We start from the raw sequence: 14,813 nt of genomic DNA, 5'->3' as shown, positions 1-14,813 counted from the left end.
GCGATTCACTTCTCGATAGTCAACAATTCAATTCTCCATTCAGCCAAAGATTTAACAATATAAAAAACAAAGCCTGCCCACCTAAACCAGCTTCACATACCCCAGGACTTTTATGTCCATTCAAAAGTGCAGATTAAAATATAAACTTGAACGTAAATATCTTTTTGATTAAACCTCACAATAAAGACAGGAAAATGAATATGACGTAAAATATTTTATTTTGTTTTGTAAATGTTTCTAAACCTGATTCCACAAACTCCAAAACCCACACGTTTTATACTTCCAAAAAAAAACTGTTTTAACATTGGATACTACTATACAGGACAAAGAAAAAAGACAAATCCTGTTAAATGTCTGAATATTGTACAAGGAGGAAAAAAAATATCCAAGAAACTAATTTTATTACAGCCAGTCATTGAGAAATTATGTACAATTTATCTGAAAATTGAAAAAATACATCATGCCATGTATATTACAAGCTCTGGACTGTTTAAGAATACCAACCATTGCAGTCCGCATTAGTTGTGCACATGAAAAAACTTCATTTCAAACCGGTCTGCAAAGTGCTACTACCAGGTTTGAATTATTTCATTGAGTCTGACATCATTCCATGATTTTTACTTTTACCAACACCAAAAATAAGTCATATTTTATTCTTTAAATGTAAACAAGAAGCATACTTTACATTTCATTTAATGTCTATGCATTAAGTTTTCTGAATGTGAAAGGCATTGAACTTCATCTCTGAAGTTCTAAACGTGAGTCTATGCTGTGGAGGGTTAAGAACAGCTAGTGCTCGCTATTGGGAACTATCAAATGCTTTATGGGTGACTTCAAATGGGAATTCACAGCGCACACTAATCTGATGAACAGAGTGAAGATTTCACAATCGCAGCATGATTGGTGCTCGTTTAGATTGCGAAAATATAATTTAAAAAAAGCAAAAGTAAGGAAAAAGTCCTTCAAGTGGTCAGATCATTTTAGACGATATTGATTCTACATTCTAAATACAACAAAAATACTCTGAATTCGTTTTTTACAGAATCTGTACAATTTTATACAATACATATAATCTCAAAATGATATCTTGACATCCTTCTTAAATACTTTTTTTTTTTTTCCATTTAATTTTGTTGAAAACAAACAAAAGGTCACCCAGACAGCTAACATTTGGTCGAGTATTTAAACATTTTCATTTATAGACGGATATTTACACACTGTATAAAGTAACATGTTCTGACCAATCGGCAGGCTTTCCCAGCAGCTCAACTCTGCTTTTCCAAAAATAGTTTCAATCAATAAATACAAAAGCTGTCTCTTATTTTACAGAAATCAAAACAAAGGAAAAATTAAACTGACTCATGGAATCAAGTATTTAAACGGTATCTTTCTGTTTTAGTGCAAGTTAATAATTCCCTTAGCTTTATCCCTAAGGAAGTCTCCTCAGTACATTCCTTGTTCAGTGGTGTCTACATTTCTGTAACTATGTGTTTATATATTTGTGTGTGTGTGTATATATATATATTTTTTTTTTTACCCAGAGGACCTGCCTCTTTATATCTAAATAAGGCTGTGGCCAGCACTTTCAAGCCTAAGCCAACCTGAAAATCCTGTTTACCACTCGCTCGCCATCTGCCAGAGCGCATCGTCTCATCTCTCACGCAGGAAAAATAAATGTTCATTTACATTGTCTTTGCAATTCAGAGTTACCAGTGTGCAGCCTATTTTATTTTAGGTGAAGGTGCTCAATCATATTACTACATCAACTCTTCTGCCACTGAATCAAAACGGACCAGGAGTCTTTTAATTTGAAACACCAGGCCGTAAAAGCGCCTACAGGTCTGCGGTCTACATCATGCCCTAACAATGTTTTTTTGTTCGTCTGTCATATTTTATACATACAAATCAGAATTGAAGTAATTTCCTGGGCTTAAAAATAATAATAAAAAGGAATGCGTATGTTCAATTGTCAATCGTTTCCCTGATATCTTTTCAATTCATCCATTTCCGGCAGTTAACTGCACCACAGTGACAAGGGATTTTATGCTGATCGTCCTCAAGATCAAACTTGTAGTCATAACACAACTGGAAAAGAAAAGGAAAAAAAATGACCACAATGTTAAATGTCATCGGGCCACATTTTATAGATGTGACTGGTAGGATAAACTAGTTTTACCTCTTCGCCTCTCTGGATTCTGCGGTTGGAGCTGATGATGATTTTGTGACCTCTCTCAAAGCTTACAAACTCAGCAATGCAGTTGGGTGCACAGGAGTGGTTGATATACCTGGTGGAAAAAAGAATGTTAGAAATTAATTTACTAGTAGACCCAGAGTGAGGCCAAAACATACTATGTGAAGCAAATGTTGTTAGCTATGGAAGCTTGATTTTGTGTGATGTTGCATTCTGTTGTGTTAGAAAGCAATTATTTGCATAATCCTAGTATGCAGTTGATATTAAAAGCTACAGTCGCTATATGAACACTTACACAAGCGCAAACCTTGGCCTAGCATTTGTGTACTTGTGTATAGTATGTATTTGGCCCTAGTGTCTAAAGCTAACACTGCTGGCATAAAATAATTAAATAAGAAATCAAGTTAATTTTCCACCTTGCAGGTCCTCCTGAAATAGTCGCATCAATTACATGCTCACTGTCAATGCGAAACATGTAGACTCCACGATTCTGGAAAACACAAAAAACAAAACTCAATTAACACATGGACAGAACACGCACTTATTTTAGATTCAGTTTTATTATAATGCATACCTGTGCCTCGTACATCTTCTCTTTTCTGTTTGCCACCTCATTGCGAATGATGGTACCAATGTATTCAATAACCATGGTGTACTTCTCAATATCCCTAGCAGCGTACAGCCCTAAACCCTGAATTAAAATAATGCAAACCTCAAATTACTACAGGTTTGAGTCGAGACAGAAAAAGATTGTTCAGAATGGAATACTAGCTAACTTATTTATATTATTATATCACTGCTTACTGTATTCAAATGTAACAGTAGGCATTACACAATAAACATTTTAAATGGTAGCATGCTATGGCATTGTACCATGACCTCCTCATGTAGCATGTAAAATCACGTTAATTATTCTTCATACTGAAAATACAAGGATGAGTTAAGTGCACTGTATTGTGGGAAACAGCATCTCACATAGTGTACTTTTGTATAAAGAACATTGTCAAATTTAATAGGTCAATCTGGGTATTCTCTGTTTACAGAGCATTTGCACACTTTAGGAGATATGTGTGTGTGTGTGTGTGTGTGTGTGGGGTATGAGTGGTTATGTTATGCATGATATTCCAAACATTGTATTTAAGCTACTAAATCCCATGAGATCATTATTTTCTCTAATACTCTAAGCCATAATGATCTTTCACCTGTATGCGTGAACGAGCCAGGTAGACGTTGGACTTCCACTCAGCCTTCATCCGACGATACTGAGAGGACTTGGAATAGACAAACTGCTTGCTGTATGGGGCAACACCCATCTCAGCCGGGTTCCCAGTGCTCTGCAGGGTCTTCAAGGAGCAACAGCTGGTGAGGGTATGAGGCCTGCATCAGAAACATAAGCACATGTGCCTCAAACAAACAAACAAACAGGACTGGCTTATATAGAGAACCATTTTTGAGGTTATTTTTTCAAGAAATTGTAAAGACATTTATGCTGTTTATTTCCATTAATGAACATCCCATGCATTCTTCTGCTGAAGTGGGCCAAACATACTAATAGAAACACTCCAATAGTATACTAGAGAATACTAATTACAGTCTTTTCTGCTGTTATGCTGAATCTACAGTGCCACAGTAAAACAAATTCATTTATCTGAGCCGTTTTTAAATGTGTAGAGAAAGATTGCAATGAAATATTGCAAAGACATTAAACAAACAAGATGTATACACAAACACGCAACATGAACAATGCAGTCTGATTCACAAATAAATGACTCCGGTTATGAGCCGGGTTCTTTTTGAGAAATAGTTTTTTGATAATCCGTTGGTTTTAATTTCACTGAATTGCATGACTTTTTGTCCACGTGCAACTCAAAATAAACCAATTCATCACTTAGTCTTTGTCTTTTCATATTAAAAGGGATGCTTGATGATTGATTGAGTGCCATGTTAACTCACAGTAAACCAAGCTCACAGGCTAAAGCGGGACATGAATGGATGTTCACTCACAGACCACAGAGAAAACAGGAAATCCAATACAAACATGGACGGAAAAGAAAGTTTAAATTATACAGAATACCTTAACACGAACCTCTTGACATGTGTGCAAGCTTTTGGTTCAGAGCGGGCACATCCAGAAGGGTTGATGGCCAAGGGCAGCTGCATCAGTGGGTTACGGCCATAACGGAACGTGTACAGATCACATGCTTCAACTCCAGGAAGCTAAAAGCAAAGATTAACGTTATAACACCATTACTAAGAAAGGAATGTTTACAACAAATAAGGGTTATTAATACAAAAAAAGGAAGATAATTAAAATTAATAAACTTTTTTATCAGCACAAGGAATTTTATGGCATAAAAAAAAACACAATAGGGCCTGTTCCATTACCCACACTTGTGGTCTTGGCCACTTGTAAACATTGAAAACACATGTACCCCAGACAGGTAGTAAGTATGGAATACTGTCCCAGGTCTAAGAAATGCTACAGCTCAGTGACCTTAATGCACACTAAATATGTTTTTACAAAATATAATGCTGCTTTGATATCATATTTTATAAGACAACTTTGCAACCGACATTTATCACTTAATTAGAAGCACAACAATTCATTTTTTTTTTACTTACGAAATACTGAACACGTATTTAGAAGTTTATTAAATTAAAATTCTACATACACTTGCAGTCTTCATTCACACTTAAAAACTTAATCCAGGAGATAATGTCATTTAAGCAGTAAAGTGGTTGTGTGCAAAGACTACTGGGTACTCAGACATACAAAAGTTGAGAAGTAGACATCCATTCAACAATGAGAATTTAAAAGAAGTTGGTCCATTTGTGCTTTTAGAAATCTAATTAGCTGTTTCCACTCAAATTTACATTTACCACGTCTCTTTCCACACCCACAAAATACATCTGTCAAGTGCTAAATCAGAGCATTCGTTAGTCAATAATTGCTAAAAAGCATAATTTGGCCATCACTTACAGATTCTACAATCCTGGTAACAGCAGATACAGTCAGTCCAAACAGATCCTCTCCCTTCAGGTAAACTGGGAAGAGCTTCAGAGATCCGGTCTCATTCCTTCTCTCAGCCACGGGCTCCAGAACTTTATCCCACACACCTGTACCACAACATGAGTTTCATAGTTTCAACATAGTTTCCCCCCTCCCATAAAACAACGTGAGAATTCAACAGTTTTCTCAGAGACTGACTTCTTTTACACTAGAAGGCATAATGTCATCTACAATGCAAAATCTTATTTCTATTCTTGTTTATACACTTTCATTGTTGTCTATACACTTGCATCTAGATCTGTATCAGATATCTCTGGGGGAAAAAAAAACCAGAATTGGTTTACAGTGTAAATGCCATTAGGGTGCAACTGCTTACTTTTTGGCGAGGATCCAATAAGAACCAAGTCATCGTAACCTTGCTCCACCACACGGATGATAAACTCAGGTTCGCCGTCTTTCTCATCGATGGAACACACGTAGTGGCAACGACGGTTGCCATGACGCATGCTCCAGTAGATCCGGCTGGCCTTGTAGCCCACAGGAAAAATGGCAGACATCGAGTGGAAGGCCCGCATCTGCTGAGGGAGCAGCTGACCGACTGCATGGAATACCAAGCTGCCTACACGGAAAGTGTGCTCCCGCTCACCCCTCTGGATGATGCTGGCGATCTGCCGTGCCTCGTCCCTCTGTACGTAGACCCTGCGGAACACTGCAAAGCAGCGGAGTTCATGCTCGGTCCCTGCCAGCCCACCTCCTATTGAGCCAGTTCCTCGGGGTCTGTGGGGGTGGCACAGCATAGTCTTGTCTTTGAAGAACATGCACTGTGCTTTAAGGGCGCAAGTGAAATGGTACGCATTAGTGCAACGCAAGCGGTGGCAGCCACTTGTGGCACCGGTTTGCTGACAGTACGCACAGCGCACCGATAGGCCTCTCCTCAGGGCCAGCTCTACATTAATGAGAGCTCCAGCCTGGGTCTCGTAGACCTCAGTAGACCACAGGGCACAGTTAAGGTGAACCCATAAGTCCAGATCAAGATTTAGCAGACGGGCAGGCCCATCAGTGCACCCGTCACCTTCTTCGTGGCAAAAGCAGCAGCGGCGCAAGTCTCTGGGCATGGGCTCAGGCCTAAGAGACGTCCCCAGTTTTTTCAGTAGTTCATCAACCTCTTCCTCCTCCGGTAAGTGGTAGTTACCATTAGGCACCATAATTTGAACGCTCCACTTTCTCCAGCGTAGAGCCTTAAAGCGCTTTCCTATTAAATACCGAGGGTCATCCCCACCGTTGTGTACCGCTCGTGGCCGAGGCTTTAGTTTGACTGTGACCTTTAGTGTATCAGACTTGCTATCTCTGAGTGTCTCAGAAGTAATGGAGGGGAAGGATATTATCGTAGTTGGTGGAGACTGCTTAGGTTGCAGCTGGGCCAAACAGTGCACATCAAGATCTGATATATTGTTACTGTATTGATGAAGCACCTTAGTTAGATTCTGCTTGTCTTCAGAGTCAGATGTTGGAGGCAAGTTTGACTGTGAGAACAAGAGACATCAAAGACAAAAATTAATTTTGAGTCTGCATTCTTTGGACAATAAGACTGTTCTCTTAAAGAAAATGGCACCAGTAGCACTTCAGATATATTAAAAATACTGTTGCAACCATTTAGTGCTCTAAAAAGTCTCAGGAAGTACACATTTTTACATTTTAGACAATGTTTTAAAATTAACAGTCATAAAATACTTCATGCATGTTCAATTTAATGATGAAATTTGTAATAATTCGCACTGGTCTCTTGATAACCAACTAAGAATTTATGGTCGTTACTAAAGGAGACTTCATGAGTGAGTAGCATCACTTGGCTTTCTAAATACAGCAGCAGATCCCACACTTTCAGTATGAAAGCATAACACAAGCTGGCTGTTATAGTGTCAAGCAGTTGATGACTTTATAACCTGATTTGTTGTGGTTTCTACTTACCTTGCCATCTATCAATTTAGTCTGCATGGCCGCTGAATAGAGAGCAAAGCAATTATGGCTGCAGAAGACAAGGGTCCACTCAGCTCCTCCATGGCCCTGCAGAAAGAACATCTGTGAAATCAAAGCTGTAAAATGGGGGGGGGGGGGGGGGGGGGGGAAACAGGGCATGCCATTTCCCATCTACTGTCGCAAATTATCATTAGATCGAAGTGCCTCACTGGCAAGAGATCAAAGCTTGCATATGTTGCAAACCTTTGTTGATGCCATAAGGAATTAGATTAGCATACTATTAAAAGGAAAGGGTGGGAGACATCAAACGTGTCCCATGATTTAAATGACCTGAAATGTGCTTAACTGTTTTTGAACTTGGTTATCTCACGGCCTTAAACAAAACATGCCTTGGTACACACAATCCCTTGGGTAATGTCAGTTAACCCAGTGACTGCAGCAGGGTGGATTTTCACTTCCCATCAGGGACTGGATTAGCATAATTGGAGCGCTATTCTGTGCCTCCTTGAGGGACTTTGAGGGGGTTGAACATTTTCAAGTGCTCTGTGGCCATCGGCTTCAGCCTTCTTCAGTGCTATGTGTAGAGGATGTAGTCTAGACCCACACCAACTGATTGAGCAAACATGAGGCCCTTGATATGAGATCTAATGACTCAAGGCATCCATGAGAAACTAGAATACATATGCTATAAATGACATCTGGGAATCTAGGAAGGGTAATTTGGCAGTCTTAACTTTGTGTTTTATACCTGTTTATTTATTGGCAGGTCTTTGGTGGACTTCCGAACGCCATTTCCAAGAACCACCACCCTGCAATTGGAGCACCACTGTGGTTTAGGCCCTGGACTGCTTCCACCCAAATGATAGTCTGGTCTGACCACAATTGAACCTGGAATAAAAGAAACATATCAATGAAACCTACAAATCATGCAGTTGGAAGAAAACTTTAATTGAAGAGATTTCTGACAAATTACATCCATCAACTTACTTCAACCAATACATAACAGTATATACCACTCACTTAGCAAATTAATTACAATGAATTGAATTTATAGTTCACTTCTGTCTTTAAAACATGAACATGTACAGGTGCATCTCAAAAAATCTGAATATCATGGAAAAGTTCTTTATTTTTTGTAATTTAACTCAAAAAAGCAAACTTTCTTATATTCTAGATTCATTGCACGCAAACAAATATTTCAAGAGTTTTTGTTTTAATTCTGATGGTTACAACTTATACAAAATGTTAAATTTTCCTAAGCTGTATAAAAAAAATATTTTCTCAAAGATCAATCAAAAAAAGATTTTTTTACAAAACAGAAATATTCAAGATCTCCAAAGTAGGTTTAATTATACACGCAATACTTGGTCAGGGCTCTTTTTGCACGGATTACTGCTTTAATGCGGCATGGCATGGAGGCGATCAGCCTGTGGCACTGCTGAGGTGTTATTGAAGCCCAGGTTGCTTTGATAGTGGCCTTCAGCTCGTCTGTATTGTTTGGTCAGATGTTACTTATCTTCCTCTTGACAATACCCCATGTATTGTCAATGGGGTTCAGGTCAGGTGAGTTGACCAATCAAGCACAGTAATATCATGGTCAGCAAACCACTTAGAAGTAGTTTTGGAACTGTGGGCAGGTGTTAAGTCCTGCTGCAAAATAAAATCAGCATCTCCAAAAAGCTTGTCAGCAGATGGAAGCATGAAATACTCTAAAATCTCCTGGTAGACGGCTGCATTGATTTTGGACTTGATAAAGCACAGTGGACCAACACCAGCAGATGACATGGCACCCCAAATCATCACATACTGTGGAAACTTCACACTGGACTTCAAGCAACTTGGATCCTGTGCCTCTCCACTTTTCCTCCAGACTCTGGGACCTTGATTTCCAAATGAAATGCAAAATATACTTTCATCTGAAAAGAGGACTGTGGACCACTGAGCAACAGTCCAGTTCTTTTTCTCCTTAGCCCAGGTGAGACGCTTCTTATGTCGTTTCTGGTTCAGGAGTGGCTTGGTTCTAGGAATGTGACAGCTGTAGCCCATTTCCTAAAGACGTCTGAGCGTGGTGGCTCTTGATGCACTGACTCTGGCTTCAGTCCACTCCTTGGGAAGCTCTTCCAAGTTCTTGAATCGGCTTTTCCTGACAATCTTCTCAAGGCTTCGGTCATTCCTGTTACTTGTGCACCTTTTCCTACCACACTTTTTCCTTCCAGTCAACTTTCTATGAATATATTTCGATACAGCACTCTGTGAACAGCCAGCCCTTTCAGCGATGACCTTCTGTGGCTTACCCTCCTTGTGGAGGGTGTTGATGATCGTCTTCTGGACAACTTTCAAGTCAGTAGTCTTCCCCATAATTGTGTTAGGAGGTACCCAGTATTTATACTCAAAATTAATCAAACTAATCAAGCTCAAAATGGAATGTTCTATTTTTTTGAGATACTGATTTTTTTATCATAACCATCAGAATTAAAAAAAAAAAAAAACTTTCAGATTGTGTGCAATGAATCTAGAATATAAGAAAGTTTGTTTTAAATTAAATGACAAAAAATAAAGAACTTTTCCATGATATTCAAATTTTTTGAGATGCACCTGTATTTGAAATTACCAGAGAGAACTTAAGAACTTCAATCAACCAAAACCTCTTTGTCGGCTTTGTGCTCTAAATTAAAAATACACATGAACATTATTTTAAAAACAGACAACTCTTCAAAAGCTGTCAGAAAGGCGGAACTGTGTATATTTGCATCTATTTTGCATCTAGAAGTCTGTCTGTTGATGTGGGTGAAATGAGTGCCTGTATTGTTTTACATATACTCACCCTCCCTGAATGTCTGGTGTGACAGTGGGGCACCTGGTGGTCTGTGGAGCCTCATACCAGGTTGTTGTTGGAACAGGGCAGTTTGAGGGGGTACCTTAAGTCCACCCAACATGTCTATTGAGCTGCGGTGCTCTGGGCCTGGAGAGTAAATCACCTCAAAGTTCCCGGGCATGGACACACAAAACATGTTCCCCAGTGCTGACACAACTCCTTGAATGTTCTGGGACATAAGCATATGGTCAGAGGTCAGATGTAATCATTCTGGCTTTGAACAAGTCATTACTGCTATAGAATGGCTAATATTATTGAAGACACTTACTTGTGCTGCCACTGGGTTCAGGGTAACAGATACAGATACCAGGTCAGTTTGTGAGCATGTAGAGAGCTGTTCAAATTGCGATGCAAAGAAACTGCTTGGTGGCTCTGTCTTGACTTCCCAAGGCCTGGCTTCAGAACCTTCAGGCAAAACAACAAGTCGCACATACTAATAGTTAATTACACAACTTTAAAAAATATTTTACTGTATTGAATATTTACACAATATTACACAAGCAATTAATGAATAATAAATATTAAAAGCTGTTGTACAAAACATTAGCATGGATGAGATCCAGGTGTCTTAGGATGAAGCCTAATAGAGTGCAACAATCAGATTCTGGAAGTAAAAACTCTAATTTTCTCCATAGGGAAATACATTTTTAACAACAACTGATAAATCTTTAAAGACATACCTGTTGTGAGCTTCAAGGTTAATTGAATATATTTTTGTTGAACCCATCTGTTTGCATTAATTCAACTTATTTTTGTTTAATAGCAGAATTTGTGGCGAAAATCTACATTAACCGTGATGCATTACAGGATGTACACTCACTGGCCACTTTATTAGATACACCTTGCTAGTACCGGGTTGGACCCCCTTTTGCCTTCAGAACTGCCTTAATTCTTCGTGGCATAGATTCAACAAGGTGTTAGAAACATTCCTCAGAGATTTTGGTCCATATTGACATGATAGCATCAAGCAGTTGCTGCAGATTTGACGGCTGCACATTCATGATGCGAATCTCCCGTTCCACCACATCCCAAAGGTGCTCTATTGGATTGAGATCTGGTGACTGTGGAGGCCATTTGAGTAACCATTTTTCGGACCATTCTCTGTAAACCCTAGAGATGGCTGTGTGTGAAAATCCCAGTAGATCAGCAGTTTTTGAAATACTCAGACCAGCCCGTCTGGCACCAACAACCATTCCACGTTCAAAGTCACTTAAATCCTCTTTCTTCCCCATTCTGATGCTCAGTTTAAACTTCAGCAAGTCGTCTTCACCACATCTAGATGGCTAAATGCATTGAGTTGCTGCCATGTGATTGGCTGATTAGCAATTTGTGTTACCAATTGAACAGGTGTACCTAATAAAGTGGCCGGCGAGTGCATATTCCACCGATCAGAGAATCACCACAAGCAAAGTGCACCAAAAGAGATCTCCACTCATTCCCATGAAGCACCATAAATGACAATGAAATCAGTCTTCCTATGCTCTCAAAATACTTATTATATATGCATGTATTGCAATTAACTGTAATATTGTTTCTGTAGACATGACCAACAACTTCTATTTATCCATACCTTAAGTATTGTCATTCACAAAGCTTCAAATGGGACTGTAGCAAGTACACAGCGAGCAAACAGCCTTATACCTTTGTCTTTTTGTCAGATTTTTTGCTTCAAATAAAAGTTTGTATTGTAGCTGGTTGGCTTGGTTCATGGCTTATAACGCTTATAACAAAGACTTTTAAACATCCCTATGGGAAAAATGCTTCCAAACAAGTGTCACTGAAAAGGGGGCACCATTACACTCTGTGTCTACCTTTTTAGTGTTGATACAGAAGACAAATGCCAGCACATTATATTAGCGTCGCGTCATTATCTTTGATTTTTGTCTAACCTGTCAATATTCTAAAACAGCTTTCGCATCAAGTGCACACACACAATGTCTTAAAGGGGTCATTTGATGTGATTTCAAGTTTTCCTTTCTCTCTGGAGTGTAACATATTACTATTGTTTAGTAGAATGCTATATATTACTATTGTTTAGTAGAATGTATGTAATAGTACTACTACTACTACTGTTGAGACATAATAAAACTAAATCTTTTAAAGAAATAATCACAAAATATTTTTATTTAAATTGTAAATCCCCTTTATTTGCCAAAAATTTTAAATGTTTAATTTTCATTAATTAAAATATAAATTAAATCAATGTTTTATGCCTTCATCTGATAACCAGTACAATTTAAATTGACCATTAAAAAGGAGTACAGAAAAAATTTAAAAGACAAAAATGGAATCCATACAAAAATAAAACGGAAAAAAATGAATTTAGAAAAAAATAAAACTGAATTTGGGAAAAAATAAAACCGATTTCATAGGCCCTACATATTTCAAGAATTTGCCACTGATAGGGGTAGGTCGCGACATACCGGTATTGACGATAACCGTGATATTCAAATCATGAAATATCGACATTGTGTTAATTTAGGGTGTGGCGATATACCGGCATTGGTGATAACCATGATATTTAAAATGAACCGGACACTTATGATAACACGACACACAAATAGCCTACTCCAGCGCCAGTACCTGGTTGACCTCCCAGGTGGCAGTATTGCCCCTTAACGCTGACACCTGCCAAACAAGATGACGAAGCGGCCAAGAACCATGTTCAATTTTATCCAGACAGTAAGTTGCCATTATTTTACTAGTCATGGAAAATGTTACATTAACCTGTTAACAGCGGTTTCTGGTGTTTAAATAAAAGGGTGATTCTTTCAATAAGTACCGCGTTTTCTTTACTCATCTAATTTTTGTATTTGTATTTGCAGTCAAGTTATGGCCAATACTGCCTTTGTGTAGCAATTGATTTGTTTGTTCAAATCTATTACACGATTAAAACTTATCTAGAAAAACTGAGCGGCCACATTAAACTCTGTAAAATATAAAGTTGGTCGCAGTGCCATGCACTTAATGCCTCATCTGCGGTCATTCTAGGCGCACCTTAAAACTGAATTAGAAGCACGTTAATTGCATGACTTCATTGGCGCTGGCGCAGCTATAGGTTAAAGAGATTAACCTGTTAACTTGCGTCCCCGTTTTTAAAGTATCAATTTTGATATTAATATTTATCCATCATACTGTTGAACTTGACAGTATGTTCTCTCTTGTTATTTCATAGAGAGCTTTCATAGAAGATAGAGAAAGCCAGAGTCTTAGGTCAGCTTTGACCTAAAGAAGTAGTAGTGAAAATGCATGGATACTGTGTTTATCAGTATCCTTGTGTTCATTGGGTAAAAAGAAAAATTAAATAAAGTAAAAATGTATTTGGCTCATTCCTTAAGGTTTCTATAGATATCGCGATGTATCGATATCGTGAATTCTTTTGGACACAATAACCGTGGTGTGAAAAATCTAATATCGTGACAGCCCTAGCCACTGACTATTCAAACGCGGGTTTTGAGCTGTGTAGAGTAGTGCTTGTTGTTTGTCGCTTCTCCGATCACAAATGCAGACATGGTAATGTTTGACGCGTAAAAAGACAGTATAAGTCATTATAACCTGTAAATATGTCCCCACTGGATGCAACAAATGCCTCGTTTAGAAAGGGTTTTATTGTACGGTAAGGGGCGTAACATTTCTGTCACACGCTTGAGGTATTCGGCCAATAACAACGCACTGGATAGCTAGCCAATCAGAGCGCACCTCGCTTCTCAGAATGATGAGCTTTGTAAAAATTGACACGTTTCAGAAAGGCGGAGCATAGAGGAGCAACAATGATGTACAGTATGTGGAAAATAATGTGTTTTTTTTAACAAACCACAAACAAATTGCATTACACCAAATACACAAAATAATGTTATTTTTAGCAACATCATATGACCCCTTTAATATGCTACCTCAGCAGGTAGCTTACTAGGTTTTTACTAGTATTTCTTATAAGTCTCTTCAGATTACCTTTACCACTGGCGCTGCAAAGCATGGGGATGACTGGAGAGACAGCAGGGGATAGCGGTTCCTCTTTAACTCTAGAGAGATCTGGATAACGGCTGATCTCCATGCCAACCACACTCTCAGGAGAGGATGATGGGACATAACTGTCTGGAGTGTCCCTGTCGACACAATTCTCCTGACCCCTATTAAAAAGCACACAGGGACAGAATCATTATATACATACTAACCTAAACCAAGACTTTATGGTCAGCAATAGGTAGTCTCAGGGTCAGAAAGTGATTTCATGCATATCGCAACTAGATGTGCTTGAGCACAAATGCTTATTTAAAAAGTAAGCATGGGCTCTTGGCCAGAAAAAAAACTATATGGCTTTATGTTAATAGCCAAACGTTAGGCTACATGAGACAAAACAATGTGTAAAAAGCCCTGAAAACCTACCGAAGTTCCTCCTGGTTGTTGTGGGGTGGAGTGGGAAGTGAAGCAGGAACATCAACAGTCTTTGGGCCGTGAGTGATGGTGTGTCCCAGCACGTCATCTTCAGCTTTGAATGGAGTAGTGAGCTGCTTCTGACCCAAGCTTTTAGAAACTGAGACATAATCACAAATAAATACTGATCACCAAAAAGGGATTTTTAAAATAGCTAATGTATAACACAAAAATACCTACACTATAATATACCATATTACATCTGTGATTTGAAACATTTCACATTTTCTTGTCTAGGACGAACTATAATAAGCATTTTACAGGTGAAGTCTAACTCAAGATTTTGTATGAAGGTTTTGTATGCACATTGACCTTTTTGAGTTTTT

The 14,813-nt window shown here is 38.5% G+C and overlaps 1 protein-coding gene across 5 annotated transcripts in view; it reads right to left on the bottom strand.

Annotated features, from left to right (window-relative positions):
- Positions 1-200: 200 nt before the first annotated feature.
- LOC306863589 (histone-lysine N-methyltransferase 2C-like) overlaps positions 201-14,813 on the bottom strand; it is a 150,581-nt gene continuing 135,968 nt past the window's right edge. For 3 of the 5 annotated variants that reach the window (XM_079407012.1, XM_079407013.1, XM_079407015.1), the window contains 14 exons: positions 14,440-14,587; positions 14,005-14,183; positions 10,322-10,458; positions 10,003-10,222; positions 7,927-8,066; positions 7,170-7,265; positions 5,578-6,724; positions 5,172-5,308; positions 4,266-4,408; positions 3,394-3,568; positions 2,766-2,882; positions 2,608-2,681; positions 2,177-2,285; positions 201-2,085 (listed from right to left, as the gene is read on the bottom strand). In XM_079407012.1, the coding sequence (XP_079263138.1) occupies positions 1,993-2,085; positions 2,177-2,285; positions 2,608-2,681; positions 2,766-2,882; positions 3,394-3,568; positions 4,266-4,408; positions 5,172-5,308; positions 5,578-6,724; positions 7,170-7,265; positions 7,927-8,066; positions 10,003-10,222; positions 10,322-10,458; positions 14,005-14,183; positions 14,440-14,587 (2,915 nt within the window). In that variant the 3' untranslated portion in view covers positions 201-1,992. The remainder of the gene's footprint in view (positions 2,086-2,176; positions 2,286-2,607; positions 2,682-2,765; positions 2,883-3,393; positions 3,569-4,265; positions 4,409-5,171; positions 5,309-5,577; positions 6,725-7,169; positions 7,266-7,926; positions 8,067-10,002; positions 10,223-10,321; positions 10,459-14,004; positions 14,184-14,439; positions 14,588-14,813) is intronic. The other 2 variants (XM_079407014.1, XM_079407016.1) reach the window with 1 other exon arrangement.

The sequence above is a fragment of the Barbus barbus genome (assembly GCF_936440315.1).
Source record: "Barbus barbus genome assembly, chromosome: 44".
Classification (NCBI taxonomy): Eukaryota; Metazoa; Chordata; class Actinopteri; order Cypriniformes; family Cyprinidae; genus Barbus; species Barbus barbus.
The sequence above is the reverse complement of the archived record's forward strand: the minus strand, read 5'-3'. Positions and strand labels throughout refer to the sequence as shown.